The sequence below is a fragment of the Psittacula echo genome (assembly GCF_963264785.1).
Source record: "Psittacula echo genome assembly, chromosome: 17".
Lineage (NCBI taxonomy): Eukaryota > Metazoa > Chordata > Aves > Psittaciformes > Psittacidae > Psittacula > Psittacula echo.
Genome location: NC_137753.1, coordinates 6,843,355 through 6,866,154, shown reverse-complemented (window position 1 = coordinate 6,866,154; position 22,800 = coordinate 6,843,355). Strand labels below are relative to the sequence as shown.

Genomic DNA, 22,800 nt, shown 5'->3' with positions numbered 1-22,800 from the left:
CCCTGGGCACTTGGGTACCACCACTGGCAAGCAGTTTTGATGAGAAATTAAGCAGCATCCAAAGCAAAGATACTTCATGAAGGGTGACAAGGTGCAGTGCAGCCCCAGGGCCAGGCTGTCAGCTCTGCAGCCTGCACAGCACAAGGGAAGTCTCTTAACTCTGTGCACAGGGCATGCAGGAGGTGAGAGCTCCGGCTCAGCACACATCGGGACCTCAAAGGCACAGAGTGGATGCTGCCACCCTAAGTGACATCTATCGCCTATGTCCTGAAGTCTCCAATGCTCCTCAGTGTCACCCTGGGAGTGCTCGTGGACCCCCTGCTCTGCCCCAAACCTATTCCACACCCCCACACCAAGCCTGGCTTAAAAAACATGATTGATTTTGAATTCTCATCCTCAGCTTTCGATGGCTGAACTGACAGCAGCCTTTTAATACTGTTTTGGGGCTCTTTCTTCAACAGATGGGCAAAAATGAACTAGTTTTAAGTGGAAACTGAGTTTTATGATTAATCTCATGACTTGAGGAAGTGGGGCTTTAAGAAATATATCTTTATCAGAAGACCTGGAAGAAAAAGAGCATGATTTTTCTCTGAGAGAGGGGCATGGCCAGAGAGGGAACAATGACTTTGTTATTGAGGAGCCAGGTCTCAATGAAAAGTCAAGCAGACATCACCGCAGGGCTGCAGAGAACAGTCTCTCACCTCCAGATCCAAACCACAAAGTAACTGGGATGCTGAAGGAGAGGCTTTGCATGTCACGCACTGAGCTAGTGAGATCCCCGAGGAGCAGAAGGATGCTCATCTCCTGGAAGAACAACATCATGGGGAGAGTCTCTTGGTCCTCACTCCGAAAAGGGGGTTTTTCTCTGCCTATCTGTATATCCAGAGGATGCAGCACTCAGCGTCTGCAGTGGGAACACTGTAACCACAGAAGACACAAGCGCAGGTAGCTCTTGTGCTCATTCCCAACCTCTTTGTCATAAAACCGCTAGTTTCAGTATTTATTGTTGGTGGGAAACATATGATGCTGGATCCAACAGCTGAGAGAGGTGAGGCTGATGCAGCTCCCCATGCCCAGGGCCAACCAGTAGTGAGGGTAAAGATATGCGTTCCCAGCAGGCATACACATACAAAGCACACGTGTACTTTACATATACCTATATTCCTATGTACTTATCTATATACAGACGGACATTCAGCATCCATACGAGCACCAGCAGCCTCATCCTGGTCCCCTCTCTGGTTTAATAGGATGGAGAGCCACTAGTGAGAAATATATAATATTATTATTATATATATATATTCACCATAGATACATATGTGCAATGTGGATCTCTCCAGCAGCCGGGTTCAGACACCCAGCTTGCCCATAACAGCTCCAAAAATGCTTTTCCCCTGTATCCCATGATTTCCCTGCATCGCACCACTAGGCAGCAGCCCCCTTGGTCTGAAAGGTGACCTAGGAAGCTGCTCCCAGTGACTCATGGTGTGGATGTCACACCTCAACACTGGGGCTGACGGAGGGGCCCTGGACAAGGAATTGTTCCTTGGTTGTCTGTAATTCGGGTTCCTACCTGGCACGGTGTCTCTCTGTTCCTCTGGCCTTGTGGACATTGGCCACTGAAGGGCTGAGGGCTCTCCTGTGGTGAGTGTGGAAGTAGCCCCAGGGTATTGTTTGAGCTCCCTTTCCTGTCATAGTCTCCTTGTGCTCCTTTATGGGGGTGCAGATGAGCTTTTGTCACATACTCTCATCTCTAAGTGCGACAGATACCTCTAGCTTAACCCCTCCTAGTTAAGAGCCAGGAGCATGGGAAGGAGCAGCTTGGGCAGAGCAGGCAGGGTGCAGGTCCAGGGTGCAGGCAAGGTGAAGGCAAAGTGCAGGCAGGCCCTGTCTCCAGGTTCAGGCTCAGCAGCAGTTTTTTGGCAGCTCAGGAATGTCCTTTCACTCCCTTAATTCATGTTTCCAAGAGCAATTGCACAGCTGCCTGTGTGCATCTAATGGATGCTGCCTGAGGGCAACAGGCAAAGGGAAAGCAAGGAGGGTCAGTGCCCGCATCCTCACTGTAACAGTCAGGGATGCCAAGGGACCAAAGTACAGTGATACAGCCAGAGAGCTGCCATCAATCACAGGGCTTTAGCAGAGGCTTCTGAGTATTTAAATCATTAATTAAGATTAATGAAATACACTCTTGCAGTTTATCCAAGTGCATGTTCCAAAACTGAAACCCGGTCATTAATTAGTGAGTGAGACAATTTGAAGGGCTGTATCAGTAAAATCCTCTCTTAAGCCCAAGCAAGGCTCATCAGCACAGTTTCAAGTGGAAGGGTAGGGCCCTACCCAGGGGATGCTACACGCTACACCAGCAGAGGATAGGTGACACTTAAGAAGAGACACAGCTGCATGGTCCCATCAATATGGGCTTTTAGGGGATTAGGGAGGTCCATCCAGCTCAGGACTGAGAACAGGAGGCAGAACCTTCTAATCTTCTTGTACCATTGTGGCTTCCCCAAATAAATTAATTTGAAAAGCTTGGGGATTACTGGAAGGATTAGAGCTCCCTAGAAATCCCGCTGCATGATCTGAACATCCCAAGGCTTCTGAAGCCTCCTTATGAAGATTAATGTAAACAAATAGGTCCCATTACAGGATTAATCTGAACTGGAATTAAGAATGCCCAGTCTGTGTAATGTGAAATGCTACGTGAAGCCCAGCTGTAGGGTCCTGCATGTGTCAGCTTGCGCTCGTCCTCACGCTAGGACATCTGTGCTCACCAGACCCAGATCCAGAGGACCAGAACCCACTGTCCAGAGGCAGCCCCCTTCCACCAGTTCCTCCGGTGCCTTGTGTGGTTCCCCAGGGACCTCCTGGGTGAGCATCTCTGATGATCGGCACAGGGTCACAGGTGTCTTGTGCCTTCCAGTGCAAACTTCCCTGTGGATTTGGAGTTTGGAGATGAGTTTCAGGGCCTGGCTTATGGCCGCTCACTAGGGTGTTGGGAAAAAACAGTGTTACAGAATGACCTTCTCCGCAGTGCAATAAGACAGACACATTGGCAGTAAATTGCCTCAATTACAGGGAACTCAGTAATTAATTAGAAGCCGGGCATCTTCCCATCCCTCCGTGCAGCTCTGAAATTAAGAGTTTGAGTGAAGAATAACTTCCAGGCCAGAGTCAGTGCTGGGGCTGCCACACAATTGCCCCACACACAGAGAACTGCAATTGCCTCCTAGGTGTTGATCGATTTGCTTTTGAGTTGGCAGCAAGGACATGGGTTTGACCTCTGTCTGTGGAGAGCAAAGAGAGGACTTCAGGCAGCACCTGCAGAAGGGGATCCTGAGCAGTTACTGTCACTGCAAGGGGAAAAGCACCTGCTAAAGCTGGGAAGGGGCTGTCTCCTCATTGGAAAACGATGGAGGTGGTTGAGGAGGGTGAACTCATAGGGAGCACAGCCTCATAGAAGAGGTTGGGATCTGCCTGTGGAGAGTAGCTAATGAAAGTGCCTTAGAAGATGCTGTATGCATATGGACCACAGAGTGCTGAGGATGTACCCATGCTGCTGCCCTCTGCCTGCCTGGGGAACCGGAGCCCAGCGACCTAGCAAGGTCAAAGCCTTACTTCCAGTGCTGATGAGCTCAAGCATGGGCCAGTGGGACAAGGAGGCATCGTGACCTCCCTCTTATCGCAGGCTGAATCCATCCCTGCCTTGAAAACATCAGCTCTGCACAGCATCACTGCAGCGGGGCTGCGGTGTTCCCCAGCAAATCCACTAACCTGGAGATTGGTTAATGGTGCCTGCAGGACACCGGCCAGGATCCCAGCGGCCAGGAACAAGGGCAATCAAAGCCTCTGAAGCAGCAATCAGACCCCTCCGAACTGAGCGAATGTGAGAAGTGAGTTTGCAGCTCTGGATCGATCCGCAGCCAAGGTCAGCCAGAGCAAAGCCGGGTTCCTGGAGGAGCCACTGTGGAAAGCAAGTTGTAATAGAAATAAGTTGTAATAGTCTCCAGCCAGCACAGATCTCCAGCTGCTGCTGACCCAGTTAACAGCAGCACTCACCTGCAGGAAACTTCCCCTCCAGTTCTGAGGTATTCTGTCAGGGAAACCAGACCATGGCATGGAGATGTGGCTGGGAAGGGCATGGGATGCTCTGGCAGCTGCACAGGGTGCACAAAGGGTTCATGCCGGTCATCTAAGCCCAGTGGAAAGCTTAACGCTGCTATGAACAAGTGCAGAGTGATCTCCGTCCACTGAGATGAGCACATCCCTGTCTGGTGGAGGGATTCCGGATGGTCTTGCCATGGCCTGATGAGTGCCAACCTCACATAGCCAGAACACATCAAAACACAAAACCCAGAGAGGAGGACCATGTGCCTCACCCTCAGCATAGCCATCACTTTGGGGTTGGAAGGGAATCTCATGCTGTCCAGGGTGTCTCTCAGAGCCTCATTTCCTGAGCCCATAGCATAAAGCCAAGAGGTGGAGGGAGGAAGGAAGGACCAGGATTTGGCTGGGGACTCACTGCTGGAGTCAGCAAAGGGTTGGTGTGGGGAGCGGTGGAGAGCAGGCTGAATGGGAGCAAACCACAGGTGAGATAAACTGCTGCATTAGGGGCACTGTGGCCAAGGTCAAGGGAAACTATTCATGCTCAGGATGAGCAGTGGGAGGGCCCCTGTGCTGGGCTGTGATTAGCCATGGGAATAGGAGGGTGAGGTCAGATCTAAGCACAGCTTCAGCTCCCTGGGGGTAATTGCAAGGATGACAGAGCCAAACACAGTCTCACTGGTGCCAAGTGATGTGACAAGGGACAGTGGTCACAGAGTGGACCCTCAAATATTCAGGGTGGACATTAGGAAACGCTTCTTCACATGGATGAATGTGATGCAGTCCTGATGCAGCTATGGGAGATCTCTGCCCTTGGGGGAGTTTCAACACTAAGGTAGGCAAAGGTGCAGCCACTCTGATCTGGTGTTGGGAATAGTCCTGTCATGTCCTGCCATGAGCAAGCAGCTGAGCAGAGATGCCAGCCCCGCTAGGATCCACAGCACTGTGCCTGCTGAACATCACTGTTCTCCTGGCTGGGCTCCAGTCCAGGGATGCCCAGCCATGGTGTGGCTTTGCAGAGGTCCTGCTTGGCTCCCTGCTCCTCAGCCCAGCCACAATGCCTGCTGCCTGCAGGCTTATGGCACTTTGATCTCTTGAGTGATCTCTTCTACTGACCTTGAGATGGACAGAACTGCATCTGGGACACATCCATTGACTTTTGATGGAGCCCTGACTGGTGTGAAGAAGCCAAACATGAGCCATGGTGGCAAGCAAACCAGTATCCCATACAGTGGGCAGATGCTCCTTGCCCATAGTCCTGTGTCTGCACACTTTTCACCATGCTAGGCTAACCAGCCCCATTCAGAGACCAGTGTGAGTAGCCCTTGGCCACAGACCAGGTCCTACCATTCCCCAAAAGCCTTTTGCTTCCTCTGTTTGCCTTTCTCCCCTGGGAAAATCAGTGCGGGGCAGTACCAGCCCTGCCAGGCACACCTCAGCACTGCAAAGCAGGGGCTCCTGTTGCATGCCTCGGGGCTCCTGGCACGTTGTCATTATAGCTCTGGGCACCCTGCTCTGATCCCTTCGTATTTATGGCACATCCTTCCTGTCTTCTCCCTGCTGTTACTGCCTGAAATGCTGTAATTTAGATTCCGGCTGTGTTTGATTGCAAACTCTCCCAATCTCCAAATTCCAGTGACAAGCTCTAGAGCAGCTCATTTACATGCCAAAGTGATCAATCCGGAACTGCTTGTTACACACACGAATAAATAAATAACAGATACATTGAAGAATGGGAAACAAGCAGCCCAACTATCCAACACATGTCAAATAATGACAAGCCCTGACATCCTGAACAGAGAACAAGGGGAGAATGGATGGGACAAGCTTGCCCAGCATTGCCCAGGGCTGCTCAGCCTTCACCTATCTCCTCTCATCCCCCAAGCCAACAAGGATGTGCATCGATGCCAGGTTCCAGTGAGCAAGGACTGGAGCATGAAATCCTGGCTTTTAAACCACATACCTGCCCTTGTCCCTCACACCTGCTCTGTCATAGGAATAACACATCCCAGTGACAGGAATTTCAACGTCTTAGACAGTGGCAAGTGGCCTTTCAGCCTGATTTTCAGCTGACATCGCAGGAAATCCTTCTAGGGCACCTGAACCATCCCAGCTCCGTGTTCCATTGATTGGAGCATGCGAGACTTGCACATTCATGCAAACCTTGTTTTTCTGGTGATCAGCAGCATTTTGGGACCAGTCCGGAGAGCATCCGCATCATTTAGGACAGCTCTCACGGCCGCCTGGCTCTGCTGCAGACCCAGGATCAGCATCGCTCTTGGATGGATTTTACCCTGAGAAACCCTCCTCAATCCAGGATGGGCCATGGGGCAGCTCCTTCACATCACCTGGCAGGATGCGTCAGAGCCACCCCAGCACTGCACCCCTCCATGGGAGAAAACTGACCGCTGAAACGTCTCCTCCCTGCATCCCCAGTGCCTGCAGGTGCACATGAGCTGCCTGACAGCAGACAACAGGGAGAGATGCTCCTCACTGCCTTCCCTGCTGGGATCCCCTGGGGGGCCAAGCAGTGACAGGCAGGAGCTGTCAGAGGAGGATAAAGCAGGCAGCTGACACCTTCCTGTCACTGCATAGGAGACAGCACAAAGGGAGGTGGTGGGAGATCAGCAATGCACCGCACACACCTCACCAGCACCCCGGTCTGCACCCACCCCTACCAGGACAGGACAGCAAAGGCATGAAGGAGCTGCCCCATCCTGAAAGGAAAAGGGCTGCTCAGGGTAAAATCCATCCAGAGCGATGCTGATCCTGGGTCTGCAGCAGAGCCAGGAGGCTGTGAGAGCTGTCCTAAATGATGCGGATGCTCACCCGAGTGGTGCTGTTCCCCCAGGCCCAGCACAGCTCAGAGCATCCGTGTTTTCTGCAGTCACTGGTGGCTTAATGATGCCCAAGGACCCACACGGACTGGTTCTGCAGCTGGTGAGCTGGCCTGTCCCAAAATGCTGCTGATCACCAGAAAAACAAGGTTTTTTCCAGGTTTCCCTGGACCCGGGGCTGTCTTCTTTGGGGCAGGCTTTGGTGGGCTCTGCAGAGTACCTACAACTGCTGAATACTCTAGCGTACAAACACGTTCCCCTCTGCTTTGGGCTTGACCCCATTTCACATCGTCTGCGGGTCTCTTCATCGTCCTTGTCCCTGTTTCATGCTGGACCCTGCTGGTGGTGGTGCTGCTGGGACGCTGCTGGACCTGCATCAGCAGGGATAACCTGCCAGGGCTTCACAACCATGGTTTCATCCTTGCTGAGAAAACACCACTTCTGCCCCAGTTTCAGGGGGTGCCAAACTGCTCCAGGTTTGGGGAAGGGCGTTTGTGGCCTCAGTGGGGCAGTTTGCCTGGAGAAGAAAAGACTTCAGGGAGACCTTACTGCAGCCTTTCAGTACTTAAACAGGGCCTATAAGAAAGATGGGGAGAGACTTTTTAGCACGGCCTGTTGCAACAGGACGAGGGGTGATGGTTTTGAACTAAAAGAGGGAGATTCAGGCTGGATGTGAAGAAGGAATTTCTTACAATGAGGATGGTAAAACACTGGCACAGGCTGCCCAGAGACGTGGTGGATGCCCCATCCCTGGAGACACCCCAGGCCAGGCTGGATGTGGTTCTGGGCAACCTGATCTAGTTGAAGATGTCCCTGCTCATTGCAGGGGGGTTGGACTGGATGAGCTTTGAAGTCCCTTCAACCCAACCCATCCTGTGATTCTGTGATTCCATTCCGGATCCCGATGCGCGGTGGCTCCGTGCCGGGGCAGGGCTGCCCGTGCGCTCACTCTGCAGCGGGACACCCCGCGGTATCGCTCGGGGCACACGGGGATGCTAAGGGGGGGTCCCCCCGGCCTCTGCCTCACGCGGAGGAGGAGCGGCTGTCACCGGGAATGGCTGAGGCAGCACTGCCACCTCGCGGCGTTGTGTCCCCGCTGCCACTGCCCGGCGCGGCCCTCGCCGTGTCCCAGAGGCACCCGGAGGCAAGGGGCAGGAGCGTGCCAGGCTGGGGCTATGTCTGGGCTGGCAGAGGTGGTCTGCAGAAGCCGCCAGGACATCTCTCCGCAGCCATTCATCCCTCCCTCCCACCATCCATCCCTCCATTCATCTATCCATCCATTCGTCATCCATCCATCCATCCATCCATCCATCCATCCATCCCTCCATCCATCCCTCCATCCATCCATCCCTCCATCCATCCCTCCATTCATCCATCCATCCATCCATCCCTCCATCCATCCATCCATCCATCCCTCCATCCATCCATCCATCCATCCATCCATCCCTCCATTCATCCATCCATCCATCCATTCCTCCATCCATCCATCCATCCATCCATCCATCCATCCATCCATCTTCTGGAACCACTGATATCCCAGCTGCAGATCAGGGGGAGGATGCAGAAAGAAGGTCGTCTTGAACACAGCAACACTGAAAGTCAAGCAAGTGGGGCTAAGCACTTATCAGGAGTCTCAATAACCTGGAGGAGGTGCCACCTGGACCAACACCGTCTTCCAGGAGATGCTGGAAACCTGTAACCATATCCCTGTAATTCAGCATTTCAGTGGGGTTAGAGGGACAGTCAGAGACAAAGGACACAGGAGCATGAGGCCATTCATCAATCCTGGATGAAACGACAGAGCGATCACATTTTGAGTGTATGTTAAGGAAGGGCAGTAGAGCAGAAACGCGGCTGCTGTCCAGAAGCTCTGTTTTGCAGAAGGTCTTTTCAAACTCACCCATCATCTCTTCTTGACACAAATACAGGTCTGGTTGATAGGGGAACTCTGATAAAATAAAACTGCATTTCTTCTGGGCATCTGATTTATTACAGGGTGACATTTTGGTTAAAGATGTGTATTATATTGCATTAAGAGGACGCACACTCAGCTCAGTGATAGATCTCCGAAGGTAATTATTAATGGAGATGCATCCATGAGCAAAGTTTTGTCTGGAAAGGGTCTGTGGGCTCACTTTTGGTTTCACATCAGTCATTTCCTTTTTAAGCTGTTTTGGAAACAATACAACACCTTCCTTGGGACTGCAAGAGGTGGCCTGGCTGATCCCCAGCATCCCCAAGGACCTGCTGCACTCATTGAGGCATATCTCATCCCTCTGCTCCCTGCTGCAGTGGGGCTTGAGTACTGGTGGCATCTGGGGGTTCTCCTGTAGCAGAGCTGACTCTGCTGGAGCCCTGCTTTGTCAGGGAGCAGCCCCAAGGTGGGCATCTGAGGGGGTCAGCCCCCAGCAGCAGCGATGACAAGGCTGGGTACCAGTGACAGTCACGCTGTGCCCATCACCCAGCCCAGGAGCTACCCAGAGTGATCCCCACAGCGAGCATCCCTTGGATGCCGCCTCATGCTCACACCTCCTATCCCCTCCTGCAGTGATAGAGCTGTGGGATGCCTTTGGGCAGTCTCCACCTTTGTGTTGCTTTGTGCCCAGCCACTGCTGGTTGCTGCTGCAGGGACGGCGCCTTGGGCTAGGCTGGGCGCGCTGTGGTCCTGCACTTCTGCTGACCAAGCTGTTCCCTGACTGTGCCCAGCACAGCAGGAAAGGGAACAAGTTTCTCATGCAGAGACAGCGAAACTTGGCACTCCTCTTCCCCAACCAGGCAAACCACCGTGCATGCAAGTACATCCCCTCACCCTGCTTCTCTTCCTCTCTGCTCACAGGGAAAAGCTTCTAGCAAGGAGAGCTGCTGCTCAGACTGCTCTGTCTTCATTCATCCCAGCAAGGAGGTAAGTCACCCCAGCAGCAAGGGACATGTGCCTCCTCTGCCAACACTCACTGGTCCTTGCTCCCTGCCCCACTTGCCTCCTCCACGAGTAGGAAAAGGAGGAGAATACGATGCCAGGGGGAAGGGAGGGCTGCAGTAATCTGTCCTTGCTCCATGTGGCTGGGGACATCGCTGGGTTCTGCAGGCTTGTTCCAGGCTGAGCACCTCAGGTTTTGGGGCAGGTCTGTGTGCTCAGGACATCCCTTCTGTCTCCCAGCTCTATGTGTTGGACAGACGGATCTCTTTCTGCCTGTTTATCCCTTTCCTGTTTATCCCTCCTCTGTTGTGTCTTTTTGCACCGCTTCCTCTCTTGTGGTCTCTATCTCATGGGACCACTGCTCATATCTCAGTGCTTCAACACTTCCCTGCAAGCATCTGACAAGCAACCACCCATCCCAAGGGCATGCAAAGCGTTTATGCTGTGCTTCATGTCCCGTGTTTTCCAATCCCACAGTCCTGCCATGGCCACACGTCAGATTTTCTGTAACATCACTGGTTTCAGATCACATAAGGAAACACTCTTAAAATCCTTCTGTGAAGTTATTTTCACTACTGAATGTGGTGTCCTATCTGTACTGAACAACACACGGGTGCCATGGTAGATCAGCGGATGCACCTGATGTGTGTGCATCCAAGGGGTGTTTGCTGTGTGCTTGCCTCCATCCCCAGTTCCTTCACCCTTGTGTCTGTAGGGAGGCAGGATGCACCCTGGGCTTTGGCTGGCGACCAGCACCCTGGCAGCACTGCTGGGCATGGTCCTGATGGAGGATGGTGTGTGCCGGGCACCAGATGGCAAGGACGGCTTCCCCGGAGTCCCTGGCCTTGATGGGAGGCCGGGGCAGAAGGGTGACATGGGAGAGCCAGGTAAGGGGGAGCTGGGGATGTACAGTGCAGGTGACCTAGGAGCCCCAGGCCCCTTGGTAGCAGCATCACGGGCTGTGGGAGTAGCTCAGGTTATGACAGACACACATGAACTTCTCCCGCTCACCACCTCTCTGCAGGGAGATCAGCACAGAGGACGGGCATCCAGGGACTGAAAGGGGATGCAGGTGAGCCAGGGCCTCCTGGCATCCCAGGGAACAGGGGCTACCATGGCCTACCTGGCCTCCCTGGGTTCGCTGGGCAGCCAGGGCCAAAGGGCCACAAGGGGAAAGCTGGCAATGTCCTGGAGCAGCCGCATCCTGCCTTCTCTGCCTCGCGGAGGTCCCCACCGTCCAGGGGCAGCACCGTGGTGTTCGACAACATCATCACCAACCAGGAGAGCTCCTACAGCCCCCAGACCGGGGAGTTCACCTGCCGCATCCCCGGGATCTACTACTTCTCCTACCAGGTGATCTCCAGTGGTGACCTCTGCCTGAGCATCACCAAAAACAGAGAGAACGTGGTCAGCTTCTGCGACTCCAACAGCCGCCAGATGCTGCAGGTGAACTCGGGCAGCAGCGTGCTCAGCCTGGCACAGGGGGACCGGGTCTCCCTCAGCACCGACCCTGCTCGGGGCAGCATGATCTACAGCGGCTCCGAGGCAGACAGCGTCTTCAGTGGCTTCATGCTCTACCCGCTGATGGGCTGATGGGTCCATCCACCAGCCCAGACCTGCCTGCCTGCATGGTGGCTCCCCCTGCGAGTGCACGGGATGGTTCAGTACCACAGCAAACACAGATGGCTGCAAAACTGAGTCACCAGATGGGTCCTGTGCTTCCACAAGTGTCACAGAGTGGCCAGGCTATGGGTCAGCACTGGAGCAGTTACCTCCATGTGAGCCTTCTCACTCCATCCTGGAGGCAGAGGGCTTTCAGACCCCACACTGGAGAAGTCCGATTGTCTCTGGAGACAACTTTACCAGCTACAGTTCTTCACTCCTGAGTGGGAAATCACTGCGTGCCACTGCTTCTGCTACACCAACCATTGCAAACGCCTTTCTGGCACCCAGCCACTGCTGCTTCTCACACCGTTCTCCATCTGCATAAATAAACCCTTCTTCCACAACAGCTGCTTGGCTTTTCTTTCCTATTCATGTGTCTTCCCCAAACCATCATTGTCCTGGGTCTGTTCCCAAGCTGCCCAGTGGGAGAAGTGATCCCTTCCAGCCCCTGGCCAACCACAGAGCCCAACTGCAAAGGCAGAGGGACAGGAGAGACTGAATGTACGAGCAGAGCAATTACAGGGAGGAACAGGAAATGTCTGGGACTAGCCGATGTGTGTCCTTTCTTGGATGAGTTGAAGGCAGCTGCCCTGTACAAGGGTAGATACAGGAAGACCATGCACTTCACCCACATGGTACCCTTTGGTACCCAAACTCTCCCAGGAAGCGGAAAAGCAGCTGTGGTCCTCCAGCCTTTCAGCAAGGAGTGACAGGGACCTCAGGGTGGATGGTGTGGTTGTGGGATGATGGCGGTGGAGTGTTGAGGTGATGCTCTTCTCTCCTGGGGGAGCAGGGTGAGACTAGTGGGCAGTACTGCAGGCCGGTGCAGGTATCAGGCAGCCAGAAGGCATCAGAGAAGTGCCCTGGTTTCAGCTGTTACAGAGTTAATTTGCTTCCTAGTAGCTGGTGCAGTGCTGTGTTTAGGCCTTAGTCTGAGAGCAATGCTGATAACATGCTGATGGTTTAGTTGTTGCTCAGTAGCACTTACCCTGATCAAGGGCTTTTCAGTCTCTCATGTATTCCACACCACAGCACATCATGCCCAGTATAGAAATTGGGGGGAGCTGGCCAGGAGGCATCACTGCTTGGGATTGGGATGGGCATCCATGGGTGGTGAGCAATCGTATTGTGCATCAGTGTTGTTTGCTGGTTGTATTTTTTTGTTTCATCTCTGTCTCTTTGTTACCTCCCTTTTCATTGGTATTAGCATTAGCATTAGCATTATATGGTACTTTATCTTAGTTATTGAATTCTTCTTATCCCAACCCATGGATTTTACCTTGTCTCCGACTCTCCCCATCCCACCATGGCAGGGGGCTGTGACTGAACAGCTCTGTGGCTCGTAGTTGCTGTCTGGGTTTAAACCACAAGAACAAGAATCCATGTAGGTGCCATACCCTGGGGCTGCTACACACATGTTGGACGATCAGATGTCCCCATTGCTGGAGTAGTGAGGAGGAGGTCAGCTCAGCAGTAAGGGGCAATATCCTCACCAGGGTTTCTGGGTTCCCAGCAAAGCCAGTACCCAGCAGAGGTGGTGGAGCACAGGGCAAGGTACAGGGAGGACTGATGGCCTGCGGGTCAGAAAGAAGGAGAAACATCCTTCAGTGCCATTGCCTGAGGGTGCCGCGTGGTCCCATCAGAGCCAGGCAATGACCTTGCACAAGCCCTTCATTGCACTACATGGGGCTCTGCTCCCTATCCGTTCACTGCCTTGCTGCTCAGAAATCAGTTCAGGATGTGCAGCAGTGGCACAAGTACAGATCTGGCTGGATGGACAGGAAAGTGCTTGCTCAGAGGAAGCAACCAGTCAGGAGGATGTGAAACCCATCTGGGGCTCCTGGGTCCCCAAGGGCCCTTTCCTAACTCTGAGACTTCCTCAGGGAGGGTGGCACGGACTCACACACGCTTTGCTGTGCCGGAGGCAGTGCTCACAGCAGCCAGAGGGCTCAGCACCACTGAAGCCCCCACCAGAGGTAAGAGGTGCTGCGGGGTCCATCTGTTTGGGGTGGGCTGCATGGGGGCTGGGAGTCCATCAGTATGGCACAGCACTGGGCTGTGTGAGGGGAGGCGGAGGAGACACAGGCACGGCCAGGCTGCACACATGTCATGGGGAGGAGATGCACACGGGTCTTGCTGGGGGAAGACCTGTTCCTATGGGCCAAGGATTGTCTTGGGAGATCCTCAGCTGAGGGGGGCTTGAACCTGATGGGCAGAGCCAGGGAAGTGAGGATGCTGCTGGAGGAGGGGGGGATCACTGGGGTCCACCACCTGGCGGTTGGAATGAGGGGGACCTTGAGGGCTCAGCCATCACAGCCAGGAGCTCCTGGTGCAGTCAGCCTCATAGCACCTCCTTTGTCCCATGGCCTGGAAGCCACCATGCAATGCCCCCAGTCTGCAACACTTTCTTTCCCTTTCCAAGCTCCAGAGCACCAAAATGGGGCAGAGCTCCTGGGAGCAGCTCCGTTTGGTCCTCGCCCTCCTGCTCCTGAATCTGGGGTCTGCTGTGACCGGAGATGCCCATCACAGCTGCTATGGGGTTCCAGGCCTGCCAGGTATGCCAGGTCTGCCGGGCAAGGATGGCCGGGATGGGCTGAAGGGAGCCAAAGGCGAGCCAGGTGAGTAAACAAGGAGGGGAACCACAGAGGTTCCATCGGGGTCCAATGGGGTCCATTGGGTCCTCCATGGCTGCTCTGCCTTGGTTTACAGGCATAAGGAGAGCATCCTCTGTGGACAGGGCAGGAGGAAAAGCAGCTGGAGAGAGACAACAACCCTCCCCTGTCTGAGGGAAGGGATTAGAGGAGAGCCTCTCCCCACATCCTGCCGTTGATGCTCGCTCCCTTTCACCACAGGAATCCCCGCCACTCCTGCAACACGAGGTCCCAAGGGCATGAAAGGGGAACCAGGCAGCCCTGGTTTACCAGGCAAGAATGGCCCCATGGGTCCCCCTGGTGCCCCTGGAGACCCTGGAGACCCTGGCATGGCTGGAGAGCCGGGATTGCCGGGCAGCTACGAGCAGAAGCAGCAGTCAGCATTTTCAGTGACGAGGCAGACGGGTGAGTACCCCTTGAAGAACATCCCCGTGGTGTTCAACCACGTCATCACCAACACCAACCATGACTACAACACCACCACGGGCAAGTTCACCTGCAGGATCTCCAGCCTCTACTACTTTGTCTTCCACACCTCGCAGACAGCCAACCTCTGTGTCATCCTGCACAAGGATGAGATCAAGATGGCCAGCTTCTGTGACCACAAGACCAACACCATGCAGGTCAGCTCTGGTGGGATCCTCCTCCACCTGGATGCTGGGAACCAGGTCTGGCTGACAGTGAACGACTACAATGGCATGGTGGGCATCGGCAACTCTGACAGCATCTTCTCTGGGTTCCTGCTTTTCCCGGACTAGAGGACCACCAGAGCCCATCCCAGCATGCTGACCTCTTTGCTCTGCCCTGCAAATCCTGCTGCTTGTGCCAGGCTGTTGCTGATGCTCCAGGTTTCTCTGTTGGGTGGGAAGCCCCAGTGGAGACGTCAGCCCTAGCCCCAAACACAATGGCCAGGCCTGGGGACCGAGCACATGCGGCCACTGAATGGGGCAAACAGGCACATCCGGATGCATCTGCACCCAGAGTGATGGTGTCAAGCCCCCAGGGTGCTGCTGGCACTGTCACGTGCATCCAGCCTGAGAACCCCATATAACCTGACTGAGGCAGAGGTCTCTCTGCACCTTTCCCCTTCCCAGCAGGACAGCCATGTGTCTTGAAGCAGGTCTGCAGCAGCGCCTTTGCCATCACCCAGCTATGGAAAGTGTCAATAAAACTTTCCCCAGTGCATGTGGCCCAGCGGGTTTGTTCCTCCATGACTTGTAGGTGGAGCCCATGTAGGTCTGGGTGAATGTTGTGTGCATATGTGGCATCAGAACAGCCCCAAGTGCTCCCTGGCTTGTCCATGTTCAGCATCAGAGCATCACACACCATTCACCACCCTGGCTTTGCTCGGTGGGGTAGGACTCACAGCCACACTGGTTGCAGGAAGGGGGTAATTCGTGTGCCCATGTCCCTAGGTCAGGGGGAACCAAGACTCCTCCAGGTAGGGGCCCTTGTACTCCTGTTCCCCTCCAGTTCAATTGCAGAGGGCCACAGAGCACACAGCACACCTCATAGCCATGCCTCTGGTGGCTGGGACATCCCAGCCTTAACAGGTTCAGGGCAGGGGAAGCACTGGTTTCCCTGAGCCTGTGGCTTTGGAGGCTTTGGAGGTTACAAAGCCCACCAAAGCCCACCAGAAGAGTCCTCCTGGTGGCACACTTTGTGCAGTGGAAAAGGAGGTCATCACCCATGAACGTCCTGTGCTTCACCACCGCAAGCATCAGCAGAAAGCAGGACTGGAAATGCTTTTACCACAGGACGGAATCGCTTCCCATCCTCGGCATTTAGGAAAGCCTGGAGAACAGATTCAAGGTGATTTATATTGAGACCCTGTAGCATCCTCTGGTCTGAGCTGGGTATGTGCAGAGAAGCCTGGGGGATGACAGTTCAACGCATGCACATTTCTGCACTCCTGAGGGGTTACCCCAAACTTGTCTGGAGCCCATGGCAGCATTCCCCATAGCCAGCATGACCCAGGGAGCCTGCAGGGCAGAGCAGACATCCCTCTGCTCCCCAAGGCCACAGCTGCACGCCTGGGGTCACAGGGTGCTGCTTGGGGATGGCGTGTTCTGCTGAGCTGATGGACAGCATCGTGGCGGATGTGAAAGTGCCACTGAAGAGAGGGTAGGAGCTAAAGATAAAAAAGGGATGTGGCTCAGAAGCTTTCACAATAACCCTTCCAGCAAACTTCTGCTTCTCCATGTAGGCATTTCCAAGCAGGACGCTGGTGTGTCCTGCCCCATCTCCCCGTCTGTGCAACGAGAACATCAAGGTAAGAGCAAGACATGGGCAAGGCTGAGCCCCAACTCCACCCTGCAGGTAGGAGCACCGTGGGGAACCTGGCAGCATCAGGTTCCTGGTCCTTGACGCCTTGCATGGAGCAGAAGAGAAAGGGGGCTGCTGGGCTGCAGGTGGTGGAGATCCCTGATGGGACCTCGACCGCTCCTGCTCCACCTGGGGAAGGGGGAGACGAAAGGGGAGATGACAAAGGCCCAGCAGGGAGATCAGCGTCTGAGCATCAGTCTGAAAGGGGCTGGGAAATTCCACCTGAGGCCAGTGAGTGAGCGTGCCGGGGTGATGTGGGGTCCAGATACAGCCCTGGAACGTGCAGTGCTCACCACGCACACAGCTGCACCAGGAGCTGGGGAAAGGAGCCGAGCTGTGAGATGCAGGGAGGGCAGAAGGAGGATGGGACCGCAGGGACCAGAAGCCCATATGGCTGTCCCAGTAAGGCTGGTTTGATACAGAAATGCTCCTGGGATGCAGCAGGCATGTGGCAGAACACAACAGGAGCTCACAGGGGTTGGAGGGCAGGGTTGGGGATTTCATTGCAACCTGCAAGGATTGCTGTCCCGCAGATATGCTGGTGGGAAGCAAGAGCTTGCAGATGAGAAACTGTTCCTGCATGGGGAAGGATTTTACCCTGCAGGAGTGATCCTAAGGTGGAGGGGGAGAATTTCTCCTCTGAGGGAGCAGTGGGGACCTGCAGCACATGCCTGTGGCAGCAGCATGGCCAGGCTGGCATCAGACCCCTGGGCCAGGCTAACCTGTCCCCAGATATTCATGGGACTGAAGCTCTGGGCACTTGTATACTGGTCCTTTAAAAGCAAGAAGAGACTGACAAACCCTCCCATGCCCAAAAGGGTTGGTCCCTCCAAGGCCATCAGGAGAGTAGATTTGGCTCTGGAGCAGGATGTTTTCCCTCCCTGACGGCATTACCCAGATGTGCTTCTAGCTATTGTCCTCCAGAGCAGCACAGAGCGCCTGCCCCATCCCTCCCATTGCACAAGCCAAGCCGCTCAATGTCCTTCTGTGCTCCAGCAGATGCAGACCCTGTGGGCGATGCTGATCTGGCTGGCTGGAGGGCAGCTTGCAAGTTCCACCCTCTGCAACACCTATGGCAGCATCCCAGGCATCCCAGGGTCACCAGGACGGCCTGGAAGCAACGGCAGAGATGGGGAGAATGGCCTAAAGGGTGACCGAGGTAAGGAGGAGAGGTTGCCATTGGGGAAAATGTCATCTCTGGAATGCCAAGAGCAGGAAAAGGCAATGCCGGGTGCATGGTCCTAGGAAAGCAATCCATTTTCCACCAGTGACTATAGGGGGCTATCAGGTGGGGGTGATGCTCGGGGGAAAAAAGGGACAGACTGGAGGAACGAAAGCAGGGTGCGTCACTGATGCCAGGCAGGTAGGGCTCTCCATTGACCCTCACTCCACGCAGGTACTGGTGGTTTCCTTCTCAGTGCCCTCTGCAGACCCGTGGGGATCGGCTGAGACCACAATGACTCTTTCTTCTGCTCTCTAGGTCCCCCTGGCCAGGTGGATCATGAAGGAGACATTGGGGAGAAGGGAGACCCAGGACTACCAGGGTACCCTGGGAAGATTGGCCCCAAGGGCCCCCCTGGTTCAAGGGGATTACCAGGTCCTATGGGAATCCCTGGCCTTCCGGGGGATCCTGGTGACTACAAGGCCACCCACAAGTCCGCCTTCTCTGCTGCCAGGACCATCGGCCCCTACCCACGCCGGGAGCAGCCCATCCGCTTCGACCGCGTCATCACCAACGAGAAGGGCCACTACGAGAACCGGTACGGCCGCTTCCTCTGCCGCATCCCTGGCATCTACTACTTCACCTACCACGTCACGTCCAGGGGCAACCTGTGCCTCAGCATGAAAAGGGGCCGGGGTGGCAGCAGGGGTGAGAAGGTGGTGACCTTCTGTGACTACGTGCAGGGCAGCTACCAGGTCACCACGGGTGGCGTGGTCCTCAAGTTGGCAGCCAACGAGTCCATCTGGCTGGAGCCAACAGAGAAGAACTCCCTGGTGGGGATAGAAGGGTCCGACAGCATCTTCTCTGGCTTCCTCATCTTCCCCGATGCTTAGTCTCCTGAGGGTGTTCTGCATTCTTTCTCCTGTAGCTGGCTTATCCCCCCAGGGCTGAGGACTTCCCTGGAAATCTGAATCTTTGCTCCAGATTTAGGGCCTTAAGCACGTAGCTGCTGCTCTTGCTCATTAAATGACAGCTCTTTGTGCTGCTGATTCCTTCCTGCTTGGGATTTGCCTCTGTCCCCCACAATAATACTCAGATATTCAGCGCACTGCTTCTCACACCCCTGAGTGCAACCTGGACTCATTAGTGCTGAGCAGAGCCAGATAACTCATGCAGTTCCTGCTGCAGATCACTGTCACAGAGCCACATAGCAAAGGTCTCAGCCCAGGGTTAGGAAAACAGAGAGGAAAACATGGTCTCTAGCAGGAGGCAGGACACACAACACAGTGAGAAAACTGCAGCCACTGGGTACAGGTGGTAGATGGGGAGATGCTGGAGACAGCGTTGTACTGGAGAGTCCTGAGGCTCATTGGATGTGGGGACACCAACCTCTTCTAGAACTTTCGTTTTGGGTGGTGGTAACTGTAATATCCAGAGAAGCTTGTGGAAGCTTGTGCCAAGATGAGCCGTGATGGGGAAGCCAGAGCTCAATGCCATGACGGAAGGGGTGAGCACACAGCTATCCCTTGGTGCAGCTGGGGAGTGTCCAGAGCAGCCTTGTATTGCCAGCAGAGGACATGCAAATCTACATGGCTACCCTGAGCCTACAAGAAAGCTGGAGAGGGGCTTGGGACAAGGGCCTGTAGGGACAGGCCAAGGGGAATGGCTTGAACCTGCCCGAGGGGAGACTGAGATGAGCTCTTAGGCAGAAGCTCTTCCCTGTGAGGGTGCTGAGGCGCTGGCCCAGGGTGCCCAGAGAAGCTGTGGCTGCCCCATCCCTGGCAGTGTTCAAGGCCAGGTTGGACACAGGGGCTTGGAGCAAGCTGCTCCAGTGGAAGGTGTCCCTGCCCATGGCAGGGGTTGGAGCTGGAGGAGCTTTAAGGTCCCTTCCAACCCAAACCAGGCTGGGGTTCTATGATTCTGTGAAGTCCTAAAGCACAATCAAGCCCTCTCAGAGATGTCTTTATTAACAGTAGAGCTGATGGACCCAAGGACCTCCAGAGCTGAGGACCCCAGGAATGTCCCCATCCCTGGGGAAGGTGACAATCCGTCATTGTACCTGGGTGGGCAGGTTGCCTGCAGCCTCCAGCCCGGCTGTGCTGGGTTGTGAAGCCCATTGGGGTGTCCACAGGGCACTCACTACATAGAAGAGAAGAATATTTGTGGGGGTCTGGGATTTGAAAGGGGCTTGATGAAGGGGATGATAAAGGGGTATGGGGGTCGGATATGGACTGGATTTTATGGAGCATTGCCACTGAACTCTCGGGGTCTGCCTGTGGGTCCAGGGCCCCGCATTACTGCCCTGCACAGTGCAGAGACCAGCGCTGGTGCAGCCAGCTTGAAGGCTCCAGTTTGTCCTGGGTAAATCGCCGGCAGATGGCACTGGAGACTGGATCAGCCCTGGCATCCCTGTCCCGCAGGCTGGGAGAGCAGCGCTCGCAGGGACCGGGCAGGAGCGGGAGGCGAGGCTTTGCCTTCGAGGAGGCACCGGGCAGGGTTAATGCTTCCTCCTATCACCATCCGCGCTGCGTCCCTTCCCCAGCAAAATCTGTGGCTTCTGTCCCCTGGGGTGCAGCCGCCCCGTGTCCCCAGAGCTCTGCCCCACGTCAGAAGAGATGCTTGGCAATTGCATCCCAAAGATCCCGCTGTGCGGGAGCACTGCGATGCCTTTAGAATGCAGCTGCATCACTTGTGCCGTTCTGCAGCTGGAGATGCAGCATCCCAAATACAACCGGGTCAGCAGGGCAGGGGGGGGGGAAAGAGTTTTGACCCCAAAACCAGGCTGGGCAGCAAACACCAGCTCAGTCTCCTGAGCCCTCAGCAGGTCTGCAGGAGTCAGCAAGCCAAGGAGGACAGGGCTGCCAATGAAGGAGCCTTGGCAGGCTGGAGAGGTGAGCTGGCAGGACCCTACTGACATTTGATGGAGACAAATGCAAAGTCCTTCCTCTGGCACGGGTTAACCCCATGCAATAGGGCAGGCGGGGGCAGGAGGTACCTGAAGCAGGAAGGGATCTGGGATGCTGGTGAACAGCACGATAAAGCTTTCTGCCTTCTGAGTAATTGATGTGATCATTTTGGACTTTTGAAAAGGTCTTTGTCAGGACCCCTCTGGAGTGGAGCTGCTTTGATTTGTAAAACTGATGTCTGACCTAACACCAGCACAAGCCAAAGGGTTTCCAGGGTCTTGGCTGTACCTGGAGAGTCAGAGGGCAATGCAGGTACCAAAACTGTCTCTGAAGTGCACCTCACTTACGCAGCCAGAACACAGAGGTCCACAGCTCCTGCCACGGGTCTCAGCCAGCATCCCTAATGCCACCACAGGCATGAGCATCATGGAATGGCAGCTGTCTGCTCCTTGGAAGTTACTAGTGCATGGGCCATGGAGCAGCACAAGCTCTCAGGTATCCAGAATGGATGAGGAAATGAGAACAGAGGGCTGTGAGTGCTGGGGTGGCTGGTGGTCCATGCAGCATCCCTGTTCAGTTCATCCATGGCCACTCAGTGTGGGCAGGGTGCTTCTGCCCCTGCAGGAAGACTTGAGGTCTCCACCCCACCACGAGAGGACCCCTTCTCCCCAGCTATTACAGCACACACGGAGACCAGAGCCAAAATGCAGGTGCCCCCTCCCAAGGGACCACCCAGAGGAGGAGCCTGTATCACAGGGCTCCGCATTCACTGTCTCAGGGAAAGGACTGATTTGCATCTTTAGTTAATCCTTTACATCTCGCCCGTGGGCTCTTGCCACCCTCCAAACTTTAACCTGGCCCTGACTGCACCCATTGCAGAGAGCTGCAGGCTTTGCTCTCACCCGGGACATGGCAGAGCTGTCCCAGTGCTCTCTGCATGCCCCCTGTGTACTTGCACCGGTGCGTGTGCACGCTCCCACCCGTGCACACTCATCCTGCTCCACGCACGTATTGACTGCTCAGTGCGTGCTCACACCGTGCACCCATGCGCACTCACCCTGCCCTATGTGTGCTCCCTGCAGGCCTGCCCTGACGCGCACATTCTGCTCCCCTTCCCTCCCTTTGGACTTTTCTTTCCATTCCATGATGAGCCCGGCTCTTCCTCGCGGTCCCACCAAAGCTAAGCCGTGGAGCTTCACCAGGTGGTGCTGTGACCCTCGCCTGTGGCGTCGGGCCTCCACCAAGATGCAGAGGCCACCAGATGCTGAGCAGATGTCGAGGCGGGTGGTGCTTTGAGGTGATTTCAGAGCAGGAGGTTTCGGGGTGTAAGCATTTTGCCCTAAGCAGACATGGGGTGCTTGGAGGTGGGACAGAGTTAACCAGAAGCACCATGGCCATGTCACCCAGCACCCTGCCCCATCATGTACCAGATCACACCAAAAAGCAGCACATGTGATGGTCACTCTATGCGGACTCTCAACAACCAGGCACATTTGGGAGCAAATCCACTGATGTGCCAAGACACTGATAGAGAGCTGTCAGGATGCTAAAATCCACCCTTCCTGTCACCTGGCATCAGGGATCAGCAAGAACATCCTCACACGGAGGTTTCCCTTGCATCACAGAATCATAGAACAGTCAGGGTTGGAAAGGACCTTAAGATCATCCAGTTCCAATCCCCCTGCCATGGGCAGGGACACCTCACACTAAACCATGGCACCCAAGGCCTCATCCAACCTGGCCTTGAACACCGCCAAGGATGGAGCATTCACAACCTCCCTGGGCAACCCATTCCAGTGCCTCAGCACCCTCACAGTAAAGAATTTCTTCCTTAGATCCAATCTAAACTTCCCCTGTTTCAGTTTGAACCCGTTACCCCTTGTCCTGTCACTACAGTCCCTCATGAAGAGTCCCTCCCCAGCATCCTTGTAGGCCCCCTTCAGGTACTGGAAGGCTGCTATGAGGTCTCCACGCAGCTTCTCTTCTCCAGGCTGAACAGCCCCAACTTTCTCAGCCTGTCTCCATACAGGAGGTGCTCCAGCCCCTGATCATCCTCGTGGCCTCCTCTGGACTTGTTCCAACAGCTCCATGTCCTTGTTATGTTGAGGACACCAGAACTGCACACAATGCTCCAAGTGAGGTCTCACGAGAGCAGAGCAGAGGGGCAGGATCACCTCCTTGGACCTGCTGGTCACGCTGCTCTTGATGCAGTCCAGGATACAGTTGGCTTTCTGGG

At 54.9% G+C, this 22,800-nt stretch overlaps 3 protein-coding genes across 3 annotated transcripts; all 3 read left to right on the top strand.

Annotated features, from left to right (window-relative positions):
• Positions 1-9,727: 9,727 nt before the first annotated feature.
• On the top strand, positions 9,728-11,854 carry C1QA (complement C1q A chain; the record flags this gene model as incomplete). Its single annotated transcript, XM_080631114.1, is given in 4 exon segments — positions 9,728-9,737; positions 9,740-9,840; positions 10,571-10,742; positions 10,880-11,854. Coding segments are annotated over 4 exon segments (852 nt in total). The 3' UTR covers positions 11,449-11,854.
• A 1,606-nt stretch (positions 11,855-13,460) lies between these two features.
• On the top strand, positions 13,461-15,306 carry C1QC (complement C1q C chain). The gene is made up of 3 exons (XM_080631115.1): positions 13,461-13,496; positions 13,943-14,138; positions 14,373-15,306. Exons 2-3 carry the CDS (start codon positions 13,958-13,960, stop codon positions 14,927-14,929), a joined length of 738 nt encoding a protein of 245 aa, XP_080487241.1. The 5' UTR covers positions 13,461-13,496; positions 13,943-13,957; the 3' UTR covers positions 14,930-15,306.
• A 1,053-nt stretch (positions 15,307-16,359) lies between these two features.
• C1QB (complement C1q B chain) lies at positions 16,360-18,594 on the top strand. Its single transcript, XM_080631116.1, has 3 exons — positions 16,360-16,443; positions 17,496-17,655; positions 17,977-18,594. The coding sequence occupies exons 2-3, from the start codon at positions 17,496-17,498 to the stop codon at positions 18,549-18,551; spliced, it is 735 nt and encodes a 244-aa protein (XP_080487242.1). The 5' UTR covers positions 16,360-16,443; the 3' UTR covers positions 18,552-18,594.
• Positions 18,595-22,800: the final 4,206 nt, after the last annotated feature.

Coding starts and splice junctions, on each gene's coding strand:
- C1QC (XM_080631115.1), top strand. CDS start 13,958: ATGGGGCAGAGCTCCTGGGAGCAGCTCCGTTTGGTCCTCGCCCTCCTG. Junction 14,139..14,372: donor GGGAGCCAAAGGCGAGCCAG/GTGAGTAAACAA, acceptor CTTTCACCACAG/GAATCCCCGCCACTCCTGCA.
- C1QB (XM_080631116.1), top strand. CDS start 17,496: ATGCAGACCCTGTGGGCGATGCTGATCTGGCTGGCTGGAGGGCAGCTT. Junction 17,656..17,976: donor TGGCCTAAAGGGTGACCGAG/GTAAGGAGGAGA, acceptor TCTGCTCTCTAG/GTCCCCCTGGCCAGGTGGAT.